Raw genomic sequence first — 25,842 nt, forward strand, 5'->3', positions numbered from 1 at the left:
TAGACTGCTAGTGCTCCCCCTCCCCAACTTCCTTATAGGTAACTACTGTTTATATTTGACTCTTCACTATATATATATGTATGTATGGCATGTGCACACTTTTTATCTTCCCTATTAGTAAGCCCCGTGATTGCTCTGTTCTTTGTGCTAGGTTCCCTAGCACAATGCCTACCATGCTGCAGGTCCTTAATATCCGTTGACTGATGAACTGATTCCTGGGTTAACTTTCCCCAATGCTTTTTCGTTCATGGGATCTTTCCTCTATACCCTCTCCCAGCATCTAGAGTGCATGTCAGACTATGGCCAGCTTCCTTCTCCTCCTGGATCACAAGTTCTAATAGGGAGTGCTCACGTGCCACCACTAAGGTTCCCATTCTATCTGCTCTATCAATCAGTTTCCTACCTGCTGAGGAGAATTTCCTTTTGTTAACTGAGATTAGCATTAAGTACAGTCAAGAAGTTATCAGCTGCCCGGCTTTCAGCACAGCATGCCGGCAGACAAGCATTTCCGGCAGATTTTTTGACAACTGAAATCTTGTGCCATTATATCATGCTTCTGTGTCAGACATATTAATTCATTCTCTATACTTCTCATCTGCTCCCTTTTTCTATCTAGGTGGTCTACAGTATATTCCAATAACATAACTACTCTCATTTTCTACCAGAAAGCACCCCACCTCTGGTTCCTGATCCAGCTCACAAATGTATCTTCTTAAGATGAGAGGCTACTTCATCCCACTTCCACCTATCCTGTTTCTTCTGAAGGTATAGCCTTCCAGAGTCATGTTCCAGTCACAGGTCTTTAGCCTAATAAGTCTCAGTGATACCTCGGAGGTCAAATTTGTCTCCTTGTGTTCACATGGTTATTAAAAAAATGGGTGACTTCTGCCCCCCTCCCCCAGCTGACCACTATCCTTGCTATTACTCACAGAAGTGACTTTCAAAAAGGTCAAAGTAAATGACAACAACAGCTCATTTGTCTGTATCACCTTACACTTTACAAGCATTTGTTACACAACAGCTCTGAGTAGTTTTTTTGTTGGCAAGTCACTTCCCCACAGTTTCCTCATCTGTAAAATGGGAATAACACTGCTCTTACCTCCAAGAGCTGTTGCAAAGAAAACATCTTTCTGTGATCCCCTGTTGCTGAAGACCTTCCCCCAGACTTCACAAAGCATTTTGTTTAACTCTTTACTGTCATATCATGCAGCAGAACTATGGGAGTTTGTATCTTATCCCCTTACTAGAATTATCTCCATTGGGAGACAAAAGCCAGGTCTTATTGAAGCTCTAGCACAGGGATTGCACTCTGTCCCACGAAGAAAGTTAATGTTTTATTATTGTTTGTAAACTAATCAGCTAATACAGAAATGGGAGCTATACTTCAGATTGTGAACTCCTTGGGAAGGAGACTGTCTTTTGCCTTTCTTGGTATCTATCTCCAGCACTTAGCACACAGTAACAGTAGTAAACATTAATAAATGTTTGCCAACTATCAATGTCATTATGTTAATGATATTCCTATTCCTGCAACACTAAAGGGTTTACAAAGGGTCTTCCTCAAAACAAATCTGGCAGGTGGTACAAGCATTAATTATCCTCATTTTATAGCTGGTGAAAAGGAGGCTCAAAGGAGAAAACACCTGCCCAAAGTCACACAGCTGGGAAGCAGCACTTTGAATCCTGGTCTCCTGATTGCAAGTCTGGGTCTCTTCCCGCTAGGCCATGTTGCCTTTCTGACCATGAAAAGAACAGACAGGCTGCTACAATGGCCCCTCTTCCCAGTCTGTGTAAGACAGTGGCTCCAGACATACCAAAAGCACAGAAATCAGGCTAGTTTAAAAGACAACTGGCTCTTGCCCTAGTCTATGCAAATGCAAGGAGTCAAGAGGCCACAAGTTTTAAGAACTTGACACTTAGGTTCATGTCCTTGGTGACACTGGTCTCCAGAACCCTCTTTGGACACAATGGTTCTAAGGATTTCCATCAGGAGAAAGCATACAATGCAGACCAATAATCTGACTACCAACAGGCCAATGAACTCACAGGAGGACCTCATTCCCTAAAGACAAGAAAGGTAGTTCAGAGACAGAGACAAACAGGCAGAATTCAAGTTGTGTGCAACAGACCAGACCAAAGCTTTCCACAGCTTGGCCAATCAACTAGTGGGGCAAGGGTAGCAGTACATACAGGAAGTACTGTCAAGGCAAACGTACTTTCTTCTGGACAGACCAGACTTCTACCTCAAGACTCTCAGGGGCTCAAATTCATATATCTAACCACTAAGGACCCTAAACTGAAATCCAGATAATTTTTGAGAACTTCCTCCAAAGCCTGTAAGAAACATACAGCTTACAGTTACAAAATACTACAGAAGTTAATCTCACTATGTGGAACAGATACAGCTCTTAAAAAAAAAAAGCTGGGTATAAATTTCAACTCAATGTTTATGACCACATCTATGTGGGTACTCACTCCATCAGTGCACATCACAACCCATTAACCATTCAAAATGAGATTTTTTAAAAAATGTATCAGAGAAGATTAGTTGGGATTTTTAAAGATACCCTATTATGAATTTTTCTGTAAAATGAAGACTCACTCCTTACTTTCTCTTTAGAACAACTCCTACCCCAAAGATTCTGAGGAATTAAAGTCTTAACTGAATATTTTAAAATCCTAAGATGCTTTCTATTCAACTGTCTCTGAGGCACTCAGTCTTTCCTCAGAAACTTTGGGGGAGTGAAACCTGCATTTTGGTTGGTCACCAGTATCACTACAAGTAATAATCTCCATTTGCCCAGCCTGTGAAATGGTCACCTCAAAGGCAGAACATCTCTGCATCTATTCTGAACTCATTCTTTACAATGATTTGAGATCACTATCATGCTGGGTCATTAGAGCAGCAATTGGAAATATTGAACCCTTCTGGCCTGGGCTATTTACAAAGCCACCGTCCAATGTTTTGGACATTTCACATGCAATGTAGGAGTTAGTGAACCTGCCCCTGCAACTGCTGCTCCCTCTGTTGGAGGTGCTGCTCTTGCTAACACAGCTGCTCCCGGAAAAAGACAAAAAAGGAGAATTCAAGGAGCCAGATGATGACACAAGCTTGTGATCTTTTCTACTTTTTGACTTATCTTTTGTAACATACTGAATAAAAAGCTGAATTAAAAAAAATTAGAGAGCCAAGGCCTTGTGACCAAAACCTTTTACTTTAAGCATCTGTGATGGAAATTACTCTCAAGACACTAACGCATTGTTGGTGGAGTTGTGACTGAACTGATCCAATTGTTTTAGAGAGCAATTTGGAACTATGCCAAAAGGGTTATAAAACTGTGCATACCACCAACAATACCACTATCAGGTCTGTATCCAAAAAAGATTTTTTAAAAAAGGACCTATTTGTACAAAAATATTTTTAACAGCTCTTTTCATAGTGGCAAAAAGTTGGAAATTGAGAGGATGCCCATCCACTGGAGAATGGCTGAACAAGCTGTGGCACATGATTGTACTGGAATACTGCTGTGCTCTAAGAAATGATGAGCAGGCAGATTTTAGAAAAACCTGGAGAGATTTACATGAACTGATGCTAAGTAAAGTGAGCAGAACCAGGAGAACATTGTACACAGTAAGAGCAATACTGTACAATGATCAACTGTGAATAACTTAGTTCTTCTCAGCAATATAACAATCTAAGACAATTCCAAAGGACTCACGATGAAAAATGCTATCTGCTTCCAGAGAAAGAACTGATGGAGTCTGAATGCAGATTGAGGCATACTCTTTTTTTCACTTTCTGTAATTTTGTGTGTTTTTATTTTCCTTTGGGTGTGTGTTTTCTTTCATAATATGACTAGTGTAGTAATATGTTTTGCATGACTGAACAGTTATAAGCTGTATCAAACTGTTTATTGTCTCAGAGAGGGAGGAGGTAAAGGAAGAAGAGAGAAAATATGGAACTCAAAAATCTTTTTTAAATGAATGTTAAAAATCGTCTTTACATGTAACTGGGGAAAACATAAATTATGATTTAAAAAAAAAAGAAATGACTCATAAGGATTATGTACCTCCCTGCCTTTTTAAACAGAGCATACTGAACATAACTTTTCTTTTTATGATAGCTTGGCATCACTGTAAACCTCTATTACTGTAAGCTGCCATCACTCACGTACATCATCATCCAAAATGCATACATTAAAGAGAGGAGGCATTTGCTTGCCAGTCAGGAGAGGCATTGGCAGAGAGCCCAAGTTGCCTTGCTGGTCGTACGATGGCAAAAGAATCCAAAGAAGACCCCTCGTGCACTAGATAATGCTTCTTTGGATGATTTAAGCAAAGGCAAGATCAGAAATTGTACCCAAAAGGAGAACAATGTGGATGGATATTATGATTTGCATCACGGGGAGAAGCATCCCTGGCACTGATAGTACAGATTTACTTAATTCCTTAAAGCACTGTTTCTTTTGAAAGATGTGAAACTGTTTACCCTTTCACAACATTACCTCCTTCATATGCCCTGAGTGCTCAGTTCTGACTTCTGCTTTTTACAGTTTTTCTAACTGGCTGATGCTGAAGCCCCATAGGTATTCTTCCCCCTCCCCACTTCTTTACTTTGGAAAGAATGCAGGAATTGTAATAGCTATCCCTAAGTATTTCAAGGACAAACATATGGAAAAAGGACTATCTATATTTTTCTGTTCAGCCCCAAAGGGCAGAACTGAGAGCAATGGGAAGTTGCAATGAGAGAAATTTAGCGTCAATGCAAACTTCCTGACCGTCAGAGCTGCTCCAAAGTGGAATGAATCACTTTGAGAGGTGGTGGGTTTCCCCTCCTTGGAGATCTCCAATAAATAATAAATGAGTGTTGGTTTACTGATTCAAGCAGAAATTAGATGACCACATGTCAGTATGTTATAATTAGGATTCCTTGAGTGTAGAGGCTGCACTGGATGGCCGCTTAAAGTATCCTCCTATCAGCTGTGAGCCGGGAAAACAGTTTCTCCAAATTATGAAAATTATGAAAAAGAGAATTCCTTTTCTGGGTTACGTTATCCACTGAGGAATGTACATGGATTTTGGCTGTTTTCTTTCTAGCTCTTGGCTTTGTTATAGACAGAAATAGTAATACTTGCAAAGTTGTACATGGAAAACATATTCCTAGAGCAAGCTCTATGGTTGGGAAATCTAGTTGATCCAAGACTCTGATTAACTGAAGAGTTGCCATATATACAAATCACGGGTCACTAAACTTAATGAGATAATAAAAAGCATTCCAAATGAAAACAACACTGAAAATAATTAAACCCTTCTTTAGGATGGCACTTCAAAATCTTGCAATCACTATCTGTAACATCAACTACCAACATGCTAGATAGAGATACACAGAATTGTCAACTAATAAAAGTTCAGGTTATTATTACTAATATTTATATACTGCTTAACTGCTTTATTTACTGCTTATATACTTACTACCTGTGTGACCTTTAGGAAGTCACTTTACCTCTGGACCTCAGTTTCCTCATCAGTAAAATGAAGGAATTGGACTGGATGGTTTTTGAATCTCTTTGTATATCTATCATGTTCTGAATGTCAGATAACTGAAAATTTACAATTTTATACTTGTTTAAAGGTGGTAAGAGAGAGAAAGACAGGAATATGGAGCAGGAAAAACAAGAGGGAGGATAAGGGAGAATACTGGAGGCTGTCCTGGTATATCACGCTGACCCCTCCACCTATGATAAATGCAGGAGTTGGATTAACATTGGAGCAGAGCTAACACAAGTTAACATCTGCCCTTTGTCCTATTTGGGGCCTGTTAAAAAGGAACTGCTGGGGAAACGGCTGCTGCTGCTGTTTAGTCATTTTTGGTTGCGTCTGACTCTTTGTGACCCTTTTGGCAAAGAAACTGCAATGGTTTGCTTCTCCCACTCATTTTACAAATGAGGAAACTGAGGCAAACAGGGTTAAGTGATCTCTGCCCAGGGTCCCATAGCCAGTGAGTGTCTGAGGCCACATCTGAACTCAGATCTTCTGAGTTCACTCTATCCACTATACCACCTCCCACTGTTAAGTTAAAATACACACACAAAAATGCTTTAACATTGCAAGTAATATTTCATATACGTCCAAGGTCTTTTTTACCTTCAAATACAATTGTATTTGTATACAATAACAATTAATAGTAGATTAATGGAACTGACAGTATAGCAGGAAAATTAGGTATGGGGGGGGCGTTGTCAGCATCATTTAAAGATTCTTTCTCGGGAAAAGAGGGAACTCAAGTAAAGATCTGTATGTATTCGATGACCTCAGACTACTTCACTGCTGCTTCCTCCTTTAAAAATAGCCTCAACATTTGTTAAGTGATCACACCTCCAGTTGCTTACTGGGAGCTAGCCACCCTCTTCCCCAGCAATTTGTCCAAAGGAACAAGCTGGAATAGGAGAACAGGGAGCAAGAAGAGGAAACAGTTTCATTCTTTTGTTTTTCTGCTTAAAAGTAGTGGTATCTATTGTATTGGCAAGGACACCCTTTATCAGTGAAGAACAAAGAGAACCAGGCCAAAGTCCTATCTATGCAGATGGTCCCCAACACATTTGTCAAATGGCGCTAATTTTCACTTCTCTAAAGCCCGATGGTCATTTTTTTCTGGGGGTGGAGGTCCGGGGGAGTAGGCCATAATACTTTACAAGTAGAACAGGAGGAGGAAGAAGTATATAAGCTTTTTGCAACTCTCCAAAAGAGGCTTTGTCAATGAACACACTTGATGCTCTATGTTATGGTCTCCTGGTCTAAGCATGCATAACAGTGTAAAAACATTCTCACCTAGTCGGAGCTCCCCAAAATTGCCACATCCGATCTTCTTCCCAACCCGGAAATTGGGGCCCACCATTAAGACTCCCGAGTTGGTCCCTGTGTTCCGACAGCCATGGGTGTTCCTTCCCCCCCCTGTCTTGGCCATTCTTTTGCCTTCTTCCGTCTCCCCTTTCCCTCCTCTCTTGTCAAAATCCATAAGTTTGTGATACCCTGGCCTCTCCACGGTTACGCTGCTGCCATACAAAACCCCGATCCACCGAAACTCAAGGTCAAAGCGTGGTTCTTCTGCACTCAATACAGCATTGCGGCCCAAGGCAGAGGCGGTGGGTGGGGTGAAGGGGAAAATGTCACCCACAAACTCCCAGCTACTGAAATGTTAGTGGTTTCCAAAGTCCTCGTGCGGCTCTCATCTTTGTTGCCTGTAGGTCGCTCTTTGGTGGAGAAGGCATTCTGTGGGAAGGTTCGTTCCAGCTTAGATCCTTTGGTTCTCAGCTGACCGAAAAAACAAAACCAGAAGAAACTGGTTAGGAAACTTAGACTGATAGTCCCATTAATAATGATGATGTTAGCAATAACTACTCACATTTTTACAACACATCAAGCTTTATAAAGTGCTTCCTTTGCAATAACTAGATGATAAATCATACAAGTAATAACAGATGCAGGGAAGCACAAAAAGCTCTCCATTTGGAATCCTGGATTCAAATTCTAGCTCAGCTCCTTACTAGCTGAATCACACCTTTGGCACCTCCCTAAATCTCTCTGAGCTCTTTCCAAAACAGTTTGCCCCTTTATTTCTTTTTTTTGTTTTTGTTTTGTTTTTGGCTAGGCAATGGAGTTAAGTGACTTGCCCAGGGTCACACAGCTAGTAAGTGTTATGTGTCTGAGGCCAGATTTGAACTCAGGTCCTTCTGAATCCAGGGCCAGGGCTCTATCCACTGTGCCACCTAGCTGCCCCTTGCCCCTTTATTTCTGCAAATTCAAACCACCACAAAACAAGAAATAATATTTTTTCCTCCAAGAAAATACTAGACTGAGGTCAATAAAATCAGAATCACTTCATAAAATTAATATATCTAACAAATATTTCATGAAATAAGGGACAGAATGTGATTCCTGCCCTACAGGAGCTAACTGTAAGGAGACAATACACACTGTTAATTAATACAAGACAAGACAATGAGACAAATTACAAAGCAGTTTTAATTGTTAAGACTCATATACCCAACACACCTTAGGAGGCTAGAGAAAGAAATGACCACCACTCTATGCTGGGAACACTTCCTAGGAGGAGTATGAATTTAGAGGGACTGGGGGGAGAGGCAGACAATAGGGAAGAATGCTACTGAGGGCAACAGACCCTAGCACAGGAGTGGGGAACCTGCAGCCTGGAGGCCACATGTGGCCCTCTAGGTCCTTGGGGGTGGCCTTTTGACCGAGTCTAAGTTTTACAGAACAGATCCTTTTCTGAAGGGCCTAGAAGCTGAGGTTTGCTTCCCCAGCCTGCCCAGGTGCCTCTACTGTAGGATCCCACCACTTCAGTTTCCCCCAACTGTAAGACAGCCGGCAATGCACTTACCTGCCGGCTTTTAGCCACAAAATGTCATGTGCAAACAGGAAATATATGATGTGAAAGCAAAGACTGGGGTCAGGAGATCTCAATTCGAATCCCAGATTTGACACAATTATAAGGTTACTTTAAGCAAGGCCCTCTCTGAGCCACATTTTTTCCATATCAATAAAATGGAAGTGTTGAATTTTATGATCTCTCAGGCTACTTTGAGCACCAAGATTCTAAAATATTTTACCTGTGCAGACCAAGCCCTAAACAAAGGAACTGATCTGGTCTCCTGACTCTCTTTCTGACCCTCTTACACTTTTAGGGAAGAGCAAAGAAGACAGAGGGAAGAAAGCCGGCCCTTTGCCCAGGCAAGGAATCAGCTTAGGGTAGCAGGACACTGCTAATGACAGCCCCACCCGCATACTAGGGCCTAACACATCCTTTACTGGGAAAACACCACAGGATGATCAGTGGGACCAGAACCAAGCAGTCTGGCCCTAGGACAGCAACAGGTCAGAGCAGGGGAAATCCAAATAGCTGCTTCTAGCAACTCTGACTAGCAAAACTAACCAAGGAAGGCCAGAAGGCCTGAAAGCTAAGTAGCTCTGGCCCTGGGCTTCCTCAGAGGCAGGTGTACAAATACCTTCATTGTTCTTCGGGAGGAAGTGATCTCAGGGGAGTCATAACTATGGGTTCTACAGCAGTCTGCCAGAGGAAGTGAAGAGGAGGCACCGTGCCAAATGTACACACAGCCGTTTGAGGGCAGGGCCGGGCCAGGGCCATGGGGAGAAGCCAAGGTGCTCAAGATCAGTAGCAGTTAGGGGTTTGGGCTGAGCAGAGCTTTGGGTACAAAATGCCTCCTTTCAAAAGTGCAGGGACAGCCAATGGAGACTGGAAAGATGGCTGCTCTAGGATAGTACAGAGGAATAGCTCCACTTTTCAGTTATGTTTTCAAAGAGGTAGTAGCTAGGATCAATAGTGCTGACAATAAAGTTGGCCCCCCACTCAGCAGCATTAGTTTACAGAAAGGCGATATGTTCAAAGGCGCTCTTTCTCTGGCCTTAGCCTAGACAGTTCACTACCTGCATATATTAAGCACACAGGTTCTTTGGGGGAAGTCTATTTACTTTCACAGAATCTTATGGTTTTTTTGAAGTCTGAAGTTAATTCTAAAATATCTAGTCTAATATTTTCATTTTACAGAAGAAAAAAATGCCCCAAGGTTACACAGAGACTTAATGCAAGAGCCAGGAATTGAATCCAGGGCTCCTGACTCACTTCCAGTACCTTCCTCCCCAAACAGGACACCTGCTTTTTCTACTTGTCTGATACAAGGCCACACATTGTACAATTTTTAACAAGAAAATAAATTTGTGTTGGGGAAGCAGGGAACAACAGGAAATAGAGAAATGGAGGCCACGGATATTTCATAAAACATAAGGATATAGATCTTGCAATGTCAATGATTTTTGTACCAAAGAAACACTTCTCTGAGCAGGTGTTTTCCCTCCTGTTTTCCTTTCTGCTTCCAGTTTCATTTGGCTGAGAGTTCAGATGAATTGCTGGGAAGTGAATTAAATTTAATTCACCAAATACTTACTAAATGTTTACTATGTACAAGGTCCTTGTCTCCAAGGAACTTACAATCTAATGAGGAACACGGAGATACATACAAAAGTAACTAGAACATGAGGGAGAGTGAAATAAGTAGGAAAGAGAGGTCCAGGCAAAGTGCATGAGAAATGTGAGGAGGGAGAGATCACTTTCGCAGTGGAGGTGGGGAAATTCAATTCAACCATCATTTGCTAATCATCTAACACTGGTAGAAGGCACCATATGCTCCCCCCATTCCCCAGGGAATCAAAGAGGGCTTCCTGAGAGAGGCGGCATTTGAGTTAGGCATGAAAGGGAGAGTAGGGACTTCAGAAGACAAATATGAAAGAGAAATATAGGCCAGGCATAGGGTAATTCAATAAGAAATACAAGCAACCTAATGCAGTTGTAACAGAATCAAATATTAATAGAACAAAGGACCAGACTGAGAACTAAAAGTCACATGATTTGGCTGCAAAAGGATCCATAAAAGGGATTACTAATAAGTTGTATGAAATAAAGCTGGAGTCAGTATATGGAAGGCCTTGAGTGCTAAGATCATGAATTTACACCATATTCAGTATGCAACAAGGTGCATCAGAAGGCTTTCGACAGGAGAATGTTATTAGAGTGGTGGAAGAAGATGAAGAGAAGGAGGAGGAGGAGAAGGATGATGATGAAGATTACTCAGGCACTAAAGTAGAGGACAGGTTGGAAAATGAAGAGAATCAAAAAGAGACCTGTCAGGAGGTGATTTGGTAATGAAGAATTGAATTTGATTCCACATTTGCTGAGTACCTACTATGAAACAGTGATGGGCATACTAGGATGAGAAATGAAAGACCCTGTCCACAAGGAGCTTATAGTCAACGGAGAAGGGACTGCAAATAAGGAGGCTAAATGCAACAAAATGAGAGGGAGATCCAAGGAGGTAGGTGATATAAGGGATCAAAGTGCTATACTGGGAATCAGGAAGACCAGAGTTCAAATCTGGCCTCAGACACTACCTATGTGACCTTGAGCAAGTTGGTTAACCTCTGTCCACCTCTGTTTCCTCATATGTAAAATGGGAATAATAGCATCTAGGTGGAAAGATTGTTTTAAGGATCAAGTCAAATAACATGTAAAACTGCAAAGTGCTATATAAATACCAGTTATTGTTATTATTGTTGTCACCATTATTACCACCATTAAAATGCTTGTGGAAAGGAGAAGGGAGGGGCAACTAGGTGGCATAGTGGATAAAGCACCGGTCCTAGAGTCAGGAGGACTGGAATTCAAATCCAGTTCCAGACATTTGCCACTTACTAGCTGTGTGACTCGGGTAAGTCACTTAACCCTGACTGCCTCACCCCCCACCCCCACCCCCACCCCCCAAAAAGAAGGGAAAGATCAGTTTCAGCAAGGGAATCAGGGACAGCTTCAAGAAGGAGAAAGTACTTGAGCTGCGTCTTAAGGGGTAAAAAAGGTGTAAATCAAGACAAGAACACTCTCCAGATATGGCCAATGTACAGAGGTGAGAGAAGGAAGGATGAGAAAAGAGAACATTTAGCTGTTTAGCTGGCTTAGAACAGACAGTAAAAGGAGAGGGGAAGAACAAAATAATAGTGGGAAGGTAGTCTGGAATAATGAATGTGAGGATATCCAAGAAATGTGCAAAGATCTGCATGTAATTGATAAAGGAAAAAAAGACAGAACAATATCTACAATGACTACAATAAGGCAAATGCAAAAAAAAAATCACCAAAAGGAAGTTTGATTAATGGAGAAATCAAAGGTTGGGTAAAAGATACAACAAAACACAGCTCCTTCCATGCATCTGTAGAAGGGAGAGTTGGAGAAGGGAGAAAATGGAGGCAAGAAGACAAATCTGGAGACTCTTAGAATAGTCTAGGCAACATGAGATAAGAACAAGAACGACCGACAGAAGAAGTTGGGATGAGGAGAGAAGATGCTTGTTAAATTTGTCTGATATACCTTCACATTCACTATCATCTCAAGGCTGGGAGAGGTTGACTCTACCAAAACCCAAGTTTGGGTTGGTACAGAGTATTTATACATTCACAGGACTAAAATTAAAAAGTCTCACTGGCCTTCTAATCCAATCCTCTCACATTTTAAACACGAGGAAACTGAGGCCCAAGGAAGTTAAGTGACTTGGCAAAGGCACACAGACAGTAATCCGAAGCTAAATATGAAACCAGATTCTCTGATTTCAGGGTCATGGCCCTTTCCAACTCTTACCTCCTAGGGCACCCTGTGGATCAAACTATGAAAACAAACAACCTGAGGGCCTGAGATAAAGTCAGTCCTAGGCGTCCAGATTTAGGATATGGTCTGAGAGAATGCACAGAAGTAACAGGGAAAGATGAGAGAGACTAGGTCTCAGGCCAGAGATTTCTAGGCCCAAGAAATGATACGAAGCCCACTCTAGGTAGAAGGGGAGAGAACAGAGGCTTGTTGGTTGGAAAAATAAAATAAATTTTAATTAAAAAACAAACAATTAAGTATTTAACTGCTACATGCGAGGCACTGTTAGGCATGGAGATATAAATATAATGAATGACATAATCCTTACTTGCAAGAAGCTTATATTCTAGTGGGCTAGATTTTCCAAAGAAAGGATAGAATGTTTAGAAGCAATTCCTGTTGACGAAAAGGTTGGAAATAAATGACCTCAAATATCTCTTCCAAAACTGAGATGTCATGAAGCAGAAACTCTCATGGCAAACTTTATTTCCAGGGAGAAAGTAAAAGATGACTTCATCTCACTTTCATGTTGGTGAGTTACATATTGGTTTCAAAGATCAACATCATACTGATTCATGTAATGGAGGCAGGGGAGGGGAAGGGAAGAGGAAGACACATGCCTGGACTTGTGGTACTGGAGAGGTGTGGGCCTGAAAGAACACGAAATGGAGCCTCGTCTGGGTATTCATATATCCAGATACATGCTGGAAGTCCACTGGGGATGACAGTACAGGCAGCTTTCCACCAGGCTCAGTCATTCTAGGTTTCACTTGGAGCAAGCAGTTGAGAAAAGCCCTGTTCCCCCACACTTCCCAAGGCCCTCCTCTTTGATTAGCTCTAGTTATAGGCGGCTAAGGGAGCCAGAGGATTTGGGAAAGCCACGTTCTCCTCTTTCCGGTCTGGGCTGGAAGATGCCCAGCCCTTTTACCTGTGGGTTAAATTAAATAAGCAAAACGTCACCCTCCAGGAAATAACCCTGCTGTGGGCTGTTTGCTCAAACCTCATTAAGCTTTCCCTACTCTCAATCAATATTAATGGCAGAAAGGGTCTATATGTATGGAATAGGTCAAGGAGGTAGGAGGTATAAAGGCCTGCAACCTAAGATGGGGGAGGCACAGAAGTGCCTCACTGCACAAACTAAGGGAGAGCAGAGGGATTCTGCTTAGACCACTGAACCATAAACTTCCAGGATTTGAAGCTCAGAGGGTGGGGTAGGTAAACACCAACAAACATTTAAGTTCCCAATGGCCTTTTCTTAATCCTCATCCTTCTTTATTTCTCTATAAAATTAAGCCATTTTCTTTCCTCTCGGGTGTTTTCCTAACATTCCTCTTTCTGTAGGCGCCTTACTACCCCTTCTCCAACTCTTTTGCTGAATCATCACCCATATTCAACCCCACTAACTGTGGGTTCACTACACAGCTCTGTCTTGTCTCCCTTTATACTTTCTTAATAATCTCACAATATCAGATGGATTTGATTATCATCTCTACATAATAATACTCTAGATGACCAGATGCCTGGAGGCAGCTGGTGGCATGGCGAACAGAGAGAGCACTGGGCCTGGAGACTGGAAATTATGAGTTCAAATGTAGCCTCAGACACTTACTAGCTGTGTGACTCATTACATCTGTTTTCTTCTCCTCAGCTGTAAAATGGGGGTGATAACAGCATCTACCTTGCAGGGTTTTTGTGAGGATCAAACGATTCATTATTTGTAAAAAGCACTCAGCCATAGTTCAGGGCACATATGAGGTGCTAAATAAATGCTTATTCCTCCCCCCTCTCCTAGATGTCTCTATATAATCTCCAGCTCTCTTCTCTCTACAAATGCCTCTCTTATTGGTTACATTTTTATTGCACTACATAATCAGTAAAGTACATAATAATATCTTTGTTTTGGTGTATTTGAGTTAAGTTCTAGTATGACTGGTTTTTTAAAAGATGTGTCTATGCAGAGCTGAAAAATCTATCTATTCCTTTCAATGCCCATTCTCTAGAGATCTCTTACACCTAACTCAAGCTACAACATCTTCAGCATATATTCCCTGCTCTCCGCTCATACAACCACCCCCCTAGTTCAGACACTCCTTATCTCTCATCTGTACCATGGTCACAGATTTCTACTCGGTAATCTGGCTTTCAAGTCTCTTTTCTCCCATCCATCTTCCCCGAAGCTGCTAAAGTGTTATTCCTAAATTACAGTTCTGATCACATGACTTCTCTACTCAACGAAAAAGCCTTTATTAAGTGCCAACTATGTGCCAGGCATTATGCTAGGTATTAAGAGATATAGACAGAGAGACACAAAAAATCTCTCCGGAGCTTACATTCTATCAGGGAAGAGAAGAAACTCTTGTGGCTCAGTAATAACTCTAGGATTAAATACAAGTTCTCCGGTATTTAAATTTTTTCACAACCTTCCTCCAATCTACCTTTCTAGCCTTATACACACTCTTTGGACCAACCAAATACTATCCTTCTTACTAGTCTAGCTTTACATACAGTAGGCACTCAATAAATATCTGTGGAATTAAAATTAGAAAATAAAATTACAGGCTAATTAAGTTAAATTTTTGTACTCTAATAAAATAATCTTTCTCTAAGAGGTCCAAGGACCTGGGAGTTTTTTCTGAAAATTTTTTACCGAAAATCTACTAGAAATAATACATCCTATACGTAAGAAAAACTAACTTCAAATTCAAAATTGACATAAAGAAATTCACTTTTTTTTTTTAAAAGAGGCTATTATCTCATCCTGTCTTCCATGCCCAAACATACATCTTTTCCCCTATGGAGCCCTAATTCTTTGAAGAGGCTTTCTAAGGCTAGTCCACATCTAGAGCTTACCAGCTTCACACTTGTTCAGCTCTTCAAAGCAGTAATAAAAGAGGACATAGTATGGGAGGCTCAACCCAGATACTGGAGAAGATGAAGAAGAATTCAGAGTCTTTGGGTACCAGGCTTGAGAAAACCAGCTTACAAGTGCTGCATTTTCAGCTAGGCCAGGGGAAGCATAGTTTTAGGAAGCTCTATTCCACACCGCCCCGACCCCCTCCCCAGCCCCCAGCTACAGTCACTGCCCTCTTGACCCAGCGATCCCGCTACTGGGTATATATGCTAAGAAAGCCAAAGAGACAAAGTTCTAACATAATAAATATTTATAGCAACACTTTGTGGAGCAAATAACCGGAATCAAAGTAGGCATCCATCAGTTGAAGGAATAGCTGAAAAAACTATCTCATTCAAACATAATGGAATATGATTATACAGTTAGAAACAAATATAAGGAATGCAGAGAAACATAAGATCTGTCTGAACAGATGCAAAAGGAAATAAACAGAATCAAGGGACTGCTGGGAAGAAAACACTTTATAAACTGTAAAGCAGTATAGCCATATAAGTTATGTCACTGGGATGGAATCTTATCAGTAGGCTCAATTTCCTAAGTAACCTTTCAAAATGGCAGAGTACTACAGGAGAAAACACAATGGCCTTAGAGTCAAAGGGAACTGGATTCTAGTCCTGACTGCCATCAACTTGCTTTGTGATGTTAGGCAAGTCATTTCCTGTCTTTAGGCCTCCCATTTGTTTAAATGAAGGATACTGGACTGGATCTCTGAGAAGCCTCCCAACTCTTACCTTCTATGGGTCTCTGGAACGCCATGGTTCTAATCCCTGCTTTTCTATTGGGCTGAAGATAGTGAGGGGTAATTGGGTTCCAGCTGACCATAAACTTATGGAACAGACGTTACAGTGGTGACTGTGGGTGGGCAGTGGCAGTCATAAGCAGGATGGAGAACCCTGGTCAGTTGGACCCAACCTCTGTAGCTCCAAAGCCGTCAGCCATCTAAAGCCACTGGCCCCGAGCCATCCGTTGTAGTGCCTCTGCCAGACAGTGAACACCAACCCTGTACTTTCTACACTATTACAGGATGAGAGCTGCTTGTCAATTGCTGACTGACTAGAACAACGGCCCCACAAAAGGCTCAATCTACCAAAATTCAACTCCAATAAAAGTATGTTCGCTCTGTTATTCTTATTAAGGCAAGAGAATACATGCTCACAACTCAAAGAGATTCATCAACAGAGAGGCTTGAAAGCACGGTTTTCTACTAAAAACAAATTTTTAAAAATCATAATCCATTCCATTATGAATCACTACACAGAATAATAACCATATCAGATGACAGGGCAGGTCTGAGGTCTGCTTGTCACAGTGTTCACACTTTCAGGCACACATCACAGGGGTGTGGTACAACTTAAAAACTGTGTTGGATGATTCAGTTTCTGGTACCCTTTGTGATAAAAGTCACCTAGAGGTAACATGGTATAGCAGAAAAAATACCCCATTACTCTTTCCTTCCTCTGTGGGAACACTCACCTAAGTCTGAACCACTTAGTACTTAGAGAGACAAGCAATGAGTTTCTCTGGCTTGGGGATTTTCCTGGTGAAGAAACTGCCACTACCAACATAGGCCAGCACCTTCTCTGCAATATTTAGTGTTAAGAGGGCTGCTCAGAGCACTGAGAAGTGTGACTTCCCCAATCATGCAGCCAGATGTGCCAAGGAAGGATTTAAACCAAAATCCTCCCGGTTCAGAGTCTAGCTCTCTACTATGCCAAGCTGCCTCCCAGCACTTATCAAGCATGGGCTTATCATGTCTGTGGAACTGAATGCCCTGGTAACTATGCTATTTTGATAGATGTCTCATGTTCCTGACCAGATTGTAGCTTCCTGAAGGAAGCTAACACTGCTTATACAATCTTTGTATCTTCCCAAATACAATCACATCAGTTTCATGAAAACACAATATGCAGGATGGCAATGTCAGAATAGAGCAGGTAGCTGTAAAGGATATTTTTTAATATGAAAGCTATAAACAATGCGCCAATGGTGGGCAGGCTGGGGCTCAAGCACTAAAACAGTGTTGTTGCCAATCAATCATTCTACAACTGGCTGATGTTACAGTAGACATCTGCAAAACCACAGTGGGGTTTAGTTAAAAAATGCCCATGATGGTCCTGTGAGGTGATGCTGGTCTAGATCATGTCATGTGGGGTATTTCTACCTCTGACTGGTCTTTCATATAACTATTGTGTGCTCCATAAATATCCTTAAGTTGCCTGAAGACTGCTTGGCATCTACAACGTGGCACTCAAAACAAGACCTAGGCCTGGCTTTATCTGGGAATTATCCTAGGGTGATAGCTGGTGCTCCCTCCTCACTTGGGAAATTCCCATCTTGACTTGCTATCTTTCCCTGACAAAGTAGCCTGGAGTTTCCACTGGCTATCTGAGTTCCATGCTCAAGCAGAACAATGATGGATGGATGGATGGATGGATGGATAGACAGAAAGATGGAAGCCTGCCCACTTCCGTATCCTTGCCTGCATAGAATTTCTCATGCTGTCGGCTTATTTCCACTTCTACAGCCAGCAACACATAAGTCACTTGGCAATTTTTCCTCTCTGAAATACATCACTTTAACATTCATTTCTGCCAAAACCTCATCAGCTGCTTCTCTACCTTTTCACTGAATTTTAAGGCTTTCTGAAGAGGCTCTCAGTCACTCCGATACAGTATCTCTGGGCCATTAGTAATGCAACCAAGAGGCAACAGCCTGACCTCAGATGACTGAAAGGAAGCCATGCAGTTAGTGATAGAAGCCATGAAGACACACTACTTACTCTATAAATATGACATTTTACTTATATCCATTTAGTCAAACTGTCACCTAGTTGTGTCCCTTGTTAAGGAGTAGACTAAGAAACCAACTCTGGAAATAAAGGACCCTATTTTGCAAGCTATATATGCTTTATAAAGCTCCAAATAACTTCAAGAAATATAAATAATTTCAAAGAAATATAAAATTTCTGTAATAGAAAAGACTTTAAACAACTCAGAGTCCAAATATGAATCCCCTTTCCAGCATCCACAACAAATGATCTTACTTTTTATTTCCATCCATTCTCATCATTCAAACAAAAGAGCATGTGATTCTGAGCTTAAAAAGCCTCAAAGGTCATCATGTCCAAGCCTTCACTTTACAGATGAGGAAACCAAGGTTAATTGACTTGCTCAAGAGTTCACACAGCTAGTATGCAACAAGTGGTTGGGATGTGAACCCAGAACCTCTGATTCCAGATGGAATTCCACACTCAATCCACTAGACCACACCACACTCCAGCCTCCACTTGAAAACCTTTGTTAATGGTGAACCCACTTCCTTCTGAAATAGCCTTGGATGAGCTTCATACGGAGCCAAAAATCTGCCTCCCTGTAATTTCTACTCATTGGTCCTAACGCAGTCTCCGGAACCAACTGGAACACGCCTGATCCTTCTTTCTTGTAGCAGCTCTTCAGATATCAGAAGAAAATGATCACTTCCCACCCACCACCTGCAGTTCTTCTGCAAGATAAACATGTGTAGTAACTCAATCCTCTTATGGCATGGTTTTTGAGTCAGAGGACCTGGGTGTGAATCTCCACAATTTGCGTAACTTTGGGCAAATCACTTGCTCTCTTTGACCCTCAATTGTAAAATAAGGGTATTAGACTAAATGATCTGTAAGGATTTTTGGTCTCTAAATCCCATTATTTTCTGGATTTACTCCAGTATGCCAATGTATCCCTTATTAAAGTGTGGTTGGAGGTGAACACAACAGTTCAGGGATAGTATGATTACAGTAAAGAACAACAGGACTCTAACTTCCCTCAATCATAAAATTATAGTGCACATAATTCTCTCTTTGATGGTTTTAAGATCCTTTCAATAACTGTCAACATATCATGGTCAGCAATAAGAATATCAAAATTCTTATTTCAAAGACTACAAATTATAGGACATTAAATTAAATCTGTGAAGACATGGGCTATGCAACATGTCCTTGGAAATGCAATCTCCAAGTGAACTGCTTTGAGGTGAAATCCTGACTGTACTTGAGCTAGATTGTGATCACAGGTGTTCAGTCATCTTACTCCAAATGGATATCATCAGAAGCTGGTCATGTCAAATGAAAGAAGAGAAGAAATGTAAAATAATGGAAAGTGGAATCTGCCTATACCTGTTTGCTTGTGGCATGAATATCAGATTCAAAAGTTAGAAGAATTGGGTTTGACTTCTGGCTCTACTATTTCCTAGCTATGTGACTATGAGCAAGTCTACTACATCTGGATTTGGTAAAAAGAGAAACACTGTGTGAATGTGTGTGTGTTTACTTATGCAAGCATATGGGTTAGCTTACAGGGCTGAGAAAAGGGAGTTATCATTATCTTGATTTCATAACAGTATAGGTTGTTGGGTTTTTTTTTTAACAATTCTGATTTTCTCACTTATAGTGATAGTTTTAATTGCCAAGATTCTAGTCCCTGTTCCTACGGCATTCTGAAAGGGATAAAGCTGAATCTTGTAGAGATGTATGTTATTGTTAGCCAACTCTCATCAGCAAAAAGGAAGGCAATAAAGATGGCTCTCATAAGCAAAAGTCTCATCATCATCATCATCGTCATCATTCTGACTTAACAGATGAACAAAAGGAGCTGTGGACAGTCAGAGGTCACACAGAACATCTAGTTCATGACAGAATGGATTCTAGAATCTTTCTTGACTCTTAGCCCTTTATTTTTTTTTCCTCAACAGCACATTTACTTAATCTGATAGCTGAAATGGGCAAGAATCTAAACTCCTGGCTTCTTTGCTCAGTACCACTACTCTATTGTTAGGGAAGGATTGGAACTCAGGGCATCTAGGGCATCTCTGTGCCTTCATTTGTTATACTGTCATGGCTATATACAAAATAACAATGAAGGAAAAGTAGCCTAGGCTCTTTAGACAAATGGCACAGAACAACAAAGCATCTCCCCACTCTGTGACTGAATAAGCCTAACAATCCCATGAACTGCCAATCTTTAGTCAAGGACAACTGTGCAGCGGCCCCTATACTCCCTCAAAAAACAAAAACAAATTCCAAGTGGTTTCTCCCTGCTCACTACTCCAGCCCAATGAAAAGGCATAGGATACAGCAGAAAAAAGTACTGGTCACAGAGTTCAAAGACCTGGGCTTGAATCTCAGCTCCAACACTTCTTAGCCACACGCCCTTACACTCATCCTCCATGAATGCCAAGTTTTCTCATTTGTAAAAGAAGGATAATAACACTTGTACAGTCTACTTATCACTAATAAATTTTTTTCAAAATCATCTAGTCCAACCTCTTCACCTGACAAATAAGGAAACTGAGACCAAGAGCGTTTAAAAGTTTAAAAAATCTTGCCCAAGATATCTAACAAAGGCAATTAAGTGGTAGAACTAGAACATATTTTAGGATTGTTGTGAGGAAGATAATTTGTTAAAGTTAATCTTAAAGTACTAAATAAAGGAGCTATCATTAATCAAGTTTTCCAAACAGACTCAAGTATCATTTTTGTCTTCTTTCTTCACAGAGAGTCTTACAGGAGAAATGTCTCTCTTTGCCACAGAGGATGGTGCAACTTTCCACAAAATTCTTTGAGGGCAAGAACAAAGAAGAAATTTTTATTCATGCTGGGAATTCAAGACTAGTGAAACACTCAGAGGTGGAGGGAGGGGTGGTTAGGGTGCGGAAGAACACTTGTAAAGTTGGACCTCTGGAAAAGCGTATCTATGCATCTCGCATTTTAAGTAAAACAAAGAGTTTATGTTTGGACACAGAATGGACTCAGACATTACAGTGAAAATAGTGATAAGAATTCCAACTACTTGGAAATTACTTTCCGGAAAGGGGGGTGGGGCATGAGAAGGGGACACAAGAAAAAATTCCCAATTTAACTTGAATCCAACAACTAGAGAGCTCCCCACAAAAAGCAGGCATTTTCTCTGAGTTTTATATCTGTGGGAGTTGGAAGGGACTTTGGAGAGGTAATCTGGTCCAACTTCCCCCTCAAAGCAGGGATCATCTATCTCCACTATATCTCTTCTCATGGGAACATACAGTACTGGATTTAAAAGCTAGACCATGAGTTGGGGTCCTGCCTCTGACACTCACTAATATATGATCCTGCTTGAATCACTTAAATCTCCACATCAGAAAAATGGAAATATCATTATTACGACCTACCTCATAGAACTGTTGTAAGGAAAATGATCTGTGAACCTTAAAGTGCTATGAAAATGTGAGTTAGTGGTACCACTGAGGAAGACCATTCCACTAGCAGTCATTTCAACTTGCTAAGAATGCCCTCTTTGTATCATGCCAAAGACTGTTAACATCTGGTTGGGCCTAGTTCAGTCCTCAGGGCAACCAGGTGGTACAGTGGATAGAGTGCCGGGCATGGAGTCAGGCTAACTCATCTTCCTGAGGTCAAATCTGACCTCTGACACTTACTAGCTGTGTGACCCTGGGCAAGTCACTTAACCTTGGTTAAGTGTGCCTCAGTTTCCTCATCTGTCAAATGAGCTGGAAAAGGAAACAGCAAACTACTCTGCCAAGAAAATCCCTAATAGGGTCATGATGATCATGATGAGTCTGAACCAGACAGGACTGAAATGACTGACCCCCTACAGGGGGTCAAACTTGCCTGTGGTGTCAGGGAGGCCTAAACAAGATTAAAATGTAATTGAGAAATGTTTAACAAAATCTTTAAAAAAAATACAATACAAGAGACAATGCTAATGTGTGGTTTTCTAAGTCAGAATGCCACCTGCAGGGGTTTATCTTTGAGTCTGACACCACTGCTCTAAAGCTACACAGAACATGTCTCTTTTCTTCATGAAATTCCTTCAAGTATTTAAAGACAATGAAAAAGTATCATATAAGCAAGCCTTCCTTTTGATGGACCATCCCTTCAACCACTCGCTATCTTTTTAGGAGAAAAGACACCAATGACAAATAAATGAGCCAAAAGCAGAAACTTACTCATCTCTGCCTTCCAGAATCCTTATCTTCTTCCTTCAAAGCTCTGAGCTCAGGTTGAACTTCCTCTGACCATCCTTCCCACTAGTGTTATTTCTTTTCCTCCAGTTATCTTGTACTTGGTGATACATTTTCTCTCAGGTAAATCTAAGGTCCCTGAGAGAAGATACTCTTTCGTTTGCCTTTGTACTGTGGGCACCTAGCATAGCACAGAGTAGGTACACAACTACTCAAGGAAAAACTGAAGAAAGCAACCTCTAGATTATGTTAGTGAGCCCTTTCCACTACACTTTCTATCTCTCTATTTTGTATGCTGTGGACAGATGTTCAAAAGGAGGAAGCTCTGAGGCCCCATCCTCAAGTATCCCCCAGAAAGGAAATGTAGAATCATTATCACTATACTTGAAGGCCTAAAACCAAGGTTCACATTTTGATTCTGATACTTAATAGCTAGTGCCTCCACAGCCTAGGGTGACTCAACTTTCTGAGCCAATGCCTCATCTGTCAAGACGGAAACAGCTTTAGCACTACCTACTTCCACTGGACGGTATACCGTAAGGAAGTGCTTTGTAAAACCTAAAGGGTTATAAAAATGCAAGTTACTGCTGTTAATAACAGCTCTCAGTTAGCAAAACCATTCAGTTACCCAGAACACCTAGGATCTAAAGCCAGAAGGGACAGAGATCTAGTCTAACTCCCTCATTGAAACGAAGGCCCAGTAAGGTCTAACATCTTCATTCTGTAATGTGGTAACCAATCCTTTGTCAAAGAACAAATGATGGTCACAATCACCAAAATTCCTTTGCAGCTCAGACCAGATGCTCAAATCTGTCTTTATTTCATGTTCAAAGCCAATTAATATCAGGACAGCTTAGAACTAATTAATCAACAAATATTAAGTGCTTTTGTGCAAGTCACCATGCCTTAAGCTGTGTGTGTGTGTGTGTGTGTGTGTGTGTGTGTGTGTGTGTGTGCCTACAAAAATATGTGAGCTCTTTGGTATAACATTTGTGAAAAGGACAAACAATTCAACATTAGGCATCTATTATGTACAAGGCACTGTGGATACAAAAATGAAAAAATGACACGATCCTTGCCCTCAAAGAGCTTAGAATCCACTAGGTCAGTGCTGGACGTGACCGATGTGGGAATTTCTTCTGCTTGATTATGCAGGCTTGTTACCAAGGTTTTGTTTTTATTTCTCCCCCTCCCCTCAATGATTGCAGGGTGGGGAGAAGTGAGGAGGAGAGAAAATAAATGCTAAAATAAAAAAAGGAAAACCTTAAGTAAAAATATTGAATCTAAGCAAAATCTTGAAGGAAGAGGAGAATTTTAACAGCTAAGGATGAAGAGGAAGTAAGTACATTCCAGGCATGAAGGATGGCCTGCCCAAAAGCCTCTAGGCAAGAGACAGAACTCTGAGTTCAGGGAACAAATAGTCCAATTTGGCTCAACATGCAGTGTTGTAAAGGGATTGAATTAAAGCTAAAAAGGCAGGCTGGAACCAAAGTGTGCAGGGCTTTGAACGCCAAGATGAGCAGCGTATATTTTATCATGTAGGTCACAAGGGGAGACAGCAGGCTTCTGAGCAGGTGAGTCACATGGGAGGAAAGGAAGTCAGAGTCTTATGACTTTGTGAAGAAGGACAAACCCAGGGACATGTGAGAAGATCTCCAACAGATAAAGAAATGGCTGAAGAAAGAGGTCAGAGGACAGAAACAATACTGCTGTCTTGAAGAATGGGAAGGTACACTGGAAGGTTTCTGGAGGAGGTGACATTAACAGAAGCCAGAAATATGGATGACAGCAATTTTAAGAGGCAGAGGCATTTCTGCAAGGAAATGGGGCATTTTTTCCCAAGTGGAAGGAGTAATAAGAACAAAGATAAAGGGAGTCAGAAAGAACAAAGTCTTGGGCTCACTGTGTGAAGAGGCTGGACAGGGTTAAGCTAAGAAGAGGACTTTGGGAGATGAATGCTTCCCCCATGGTGGACCCAACCAAACCATGTCAACAAGTTCAGCCGGGCATGCTCTTGTCCCCTAGAGTTGCCACTCCACAACCTCTACTTGAATAAATGAGATCTTATCATCTACTGTATACAAAAACCTTCTGTAAACCAGAATTAGGCCACACCAGCTGACAAATTTTATTATAATTCTCCTGAGGGAAAGGTCAACATTTACTCTATTTTGTAAAGCACAAGCAATTTATGCCACAAAAAAATTCTTGTCACCTAACAGAGCTCTGACAGAGCAAGCTGCTGCTGAAATTAGTTAAATTACCTTTTTCAGGGAATTCGTCATAGAAAATATTCTTTTATTATTATTACTACTAATAATATTTAATATTTACATGGGGCAGCTAGATGGCATAGTGGATAGAGTTCTGGGTCTAGAGTCAGGAAGATGCATCTTCCTGCATCCAAATCTGGCCTCAGACATTACCAGCTGTGAGACCCTAGGCAAGTCACTTAACCCCCTTGGCCTCAGTTTCCTCATCTGTAAAATGAGCTGAAGAGTACAGCAAACCACTCCTATTTCTCTGCCAAAAACAAAACAAACCCCAAACCAAAAGGAGTTATGATGAGTCTGACAGGATTGAAAATGATGGAATAAACATTTACACAGAGAACTTTAGGGTTTGCAACACACTTTATATGTTATCTCATTTGACCTTCACAACAGTCCTGTGACATAGATGCTGTTATTAGGAGGAAAGGTTAGGTGACTTACCAAGGGTCACACAGTAAGTGTCTGAGGCAGGATTTGAACTCATATCTTCCTGGCTCCAAGTCCAGCACTACACTCTAGCTGTAGCAGAGGCAAAAAGGATCTCAGAGTTCATCTGATCCAATCTTCTCGCTGTCAGATGGGGCAACCTCTGAGGCCCAGGAAGGTCTGATGGTTTGACTATTTATATAAGGTCTCCAACTAGCAACTTACCAGAGAGCTGGGATCTGGACCCAAGTTTCCTGACTCCAAGACCAGGGTTCTCTGAACTTCACTTATGCTGCTTCCTTTTCAAATAAATTATTCCAAAACCACAGGGAGCTAAATGGGCAAACCAAAACCAGAGTGTGTCTTCAGTCAGATTTCAGACCAGAAGAGCTCCAGATACGTATGCTATCCATACTGCGCTGTTACAAGGGAAGTGAAGCTTTCTAAAGTCTCTCTCATCTCCCCGTGTCTTCCTCCTCCCTGCTCTCTCTTTTTCAACACATTTCCTAACGCATTATTAGTAACTGCCAATCAATTACCTGCTTGCATCTCTCATTGTCTCAGTCATGCCTGCCTGGAAAATATTGACATGAGATACAAAGGTATGAGAAATGCCATGATGGAAATTTCAGCAGAAGCCCAAGCCTCAGATACCCAAGCTAAAAATAATTCTGTACTAGAAAGGCTGAGGGGCTAGGAAGAGTCCAAACACATATAGATTCTAAAATTAAAGAAAAATTGAATCTAAGGGCCAAGGAAACGGTTTAAGACTGATCTCCAGGGCATCTTCCAAAGCTTCTAACTGCCCATTTGAAATGGTGAAATCCACTTCAGCTCAGCAGTCATTTGTATTTAGAATGAAGGCAAACCTCCAATGTGACTCGGGCTATGGTGTACATCTCTGATGGGTGGGACTCAGGAAAACTGTGGTCAGTCACCAAGGAAATAGGTATTTAGACAAAGAGGTATTCATGGAAACCAATCTGCTTTCTTAGACACATCTCTACTCT

The 25,842-nt window shown here is 41.2% G+C and overlaps 1 protein-coding gene across 5 annotated transcripts in view; it reads right to left on the bottom strand.

The window, feature by feature from the left end:
- CSNK1G2 (casein kinase 1 gamma 2) overlaps nucleotides 1-25,842 on the bottom strand; it is a 102,578-nt gene that overhangs the window by 43,008 nt on the left and 33,728 nt on the right. For 3 of the 5 annotated variants that reach the window (XM_021008879.2, XM_078154119.1, XM_078154115.1), the window contains exon 2: nucleotides 6,829-7,311. In XM_021008879.2, the coding sequence (XP_020864538.1) occupies nucleotides 6,829-7,015 (187 nt within the window). In that variant the 5' untranslated portion in view covers nucleotides 7,016-7,311. Of the gene's footprint in view, nucleotides 1-6,828; nucleotides 7,312-24,847; nucleotides 24,926-25,057; nucleotides 25,136-25,842 lie in introns of those variants that run through there. The other 2 variants (XM_078154118.1, XM_078154117.1) reach the window with 2 other exon arrangements.

This window comes from Phascolarctos cinereus, unplaced genomic scaffold, assembly GCF_003287225.1.
Source record: "Phascolarctos cinereus isolate Bilbo 61053 unplaced genomic scaffold, phaCin_HiC Scaffold_4;HRSCAF=312, whole genome shotgun sequence".
Lineage (NCBI taxonomy): Eukaryota > Metazoa > Chordata > Mammalia > Diprotodontia > Phascolarctidae > Phascolarctos > Phascolarctos cinereus.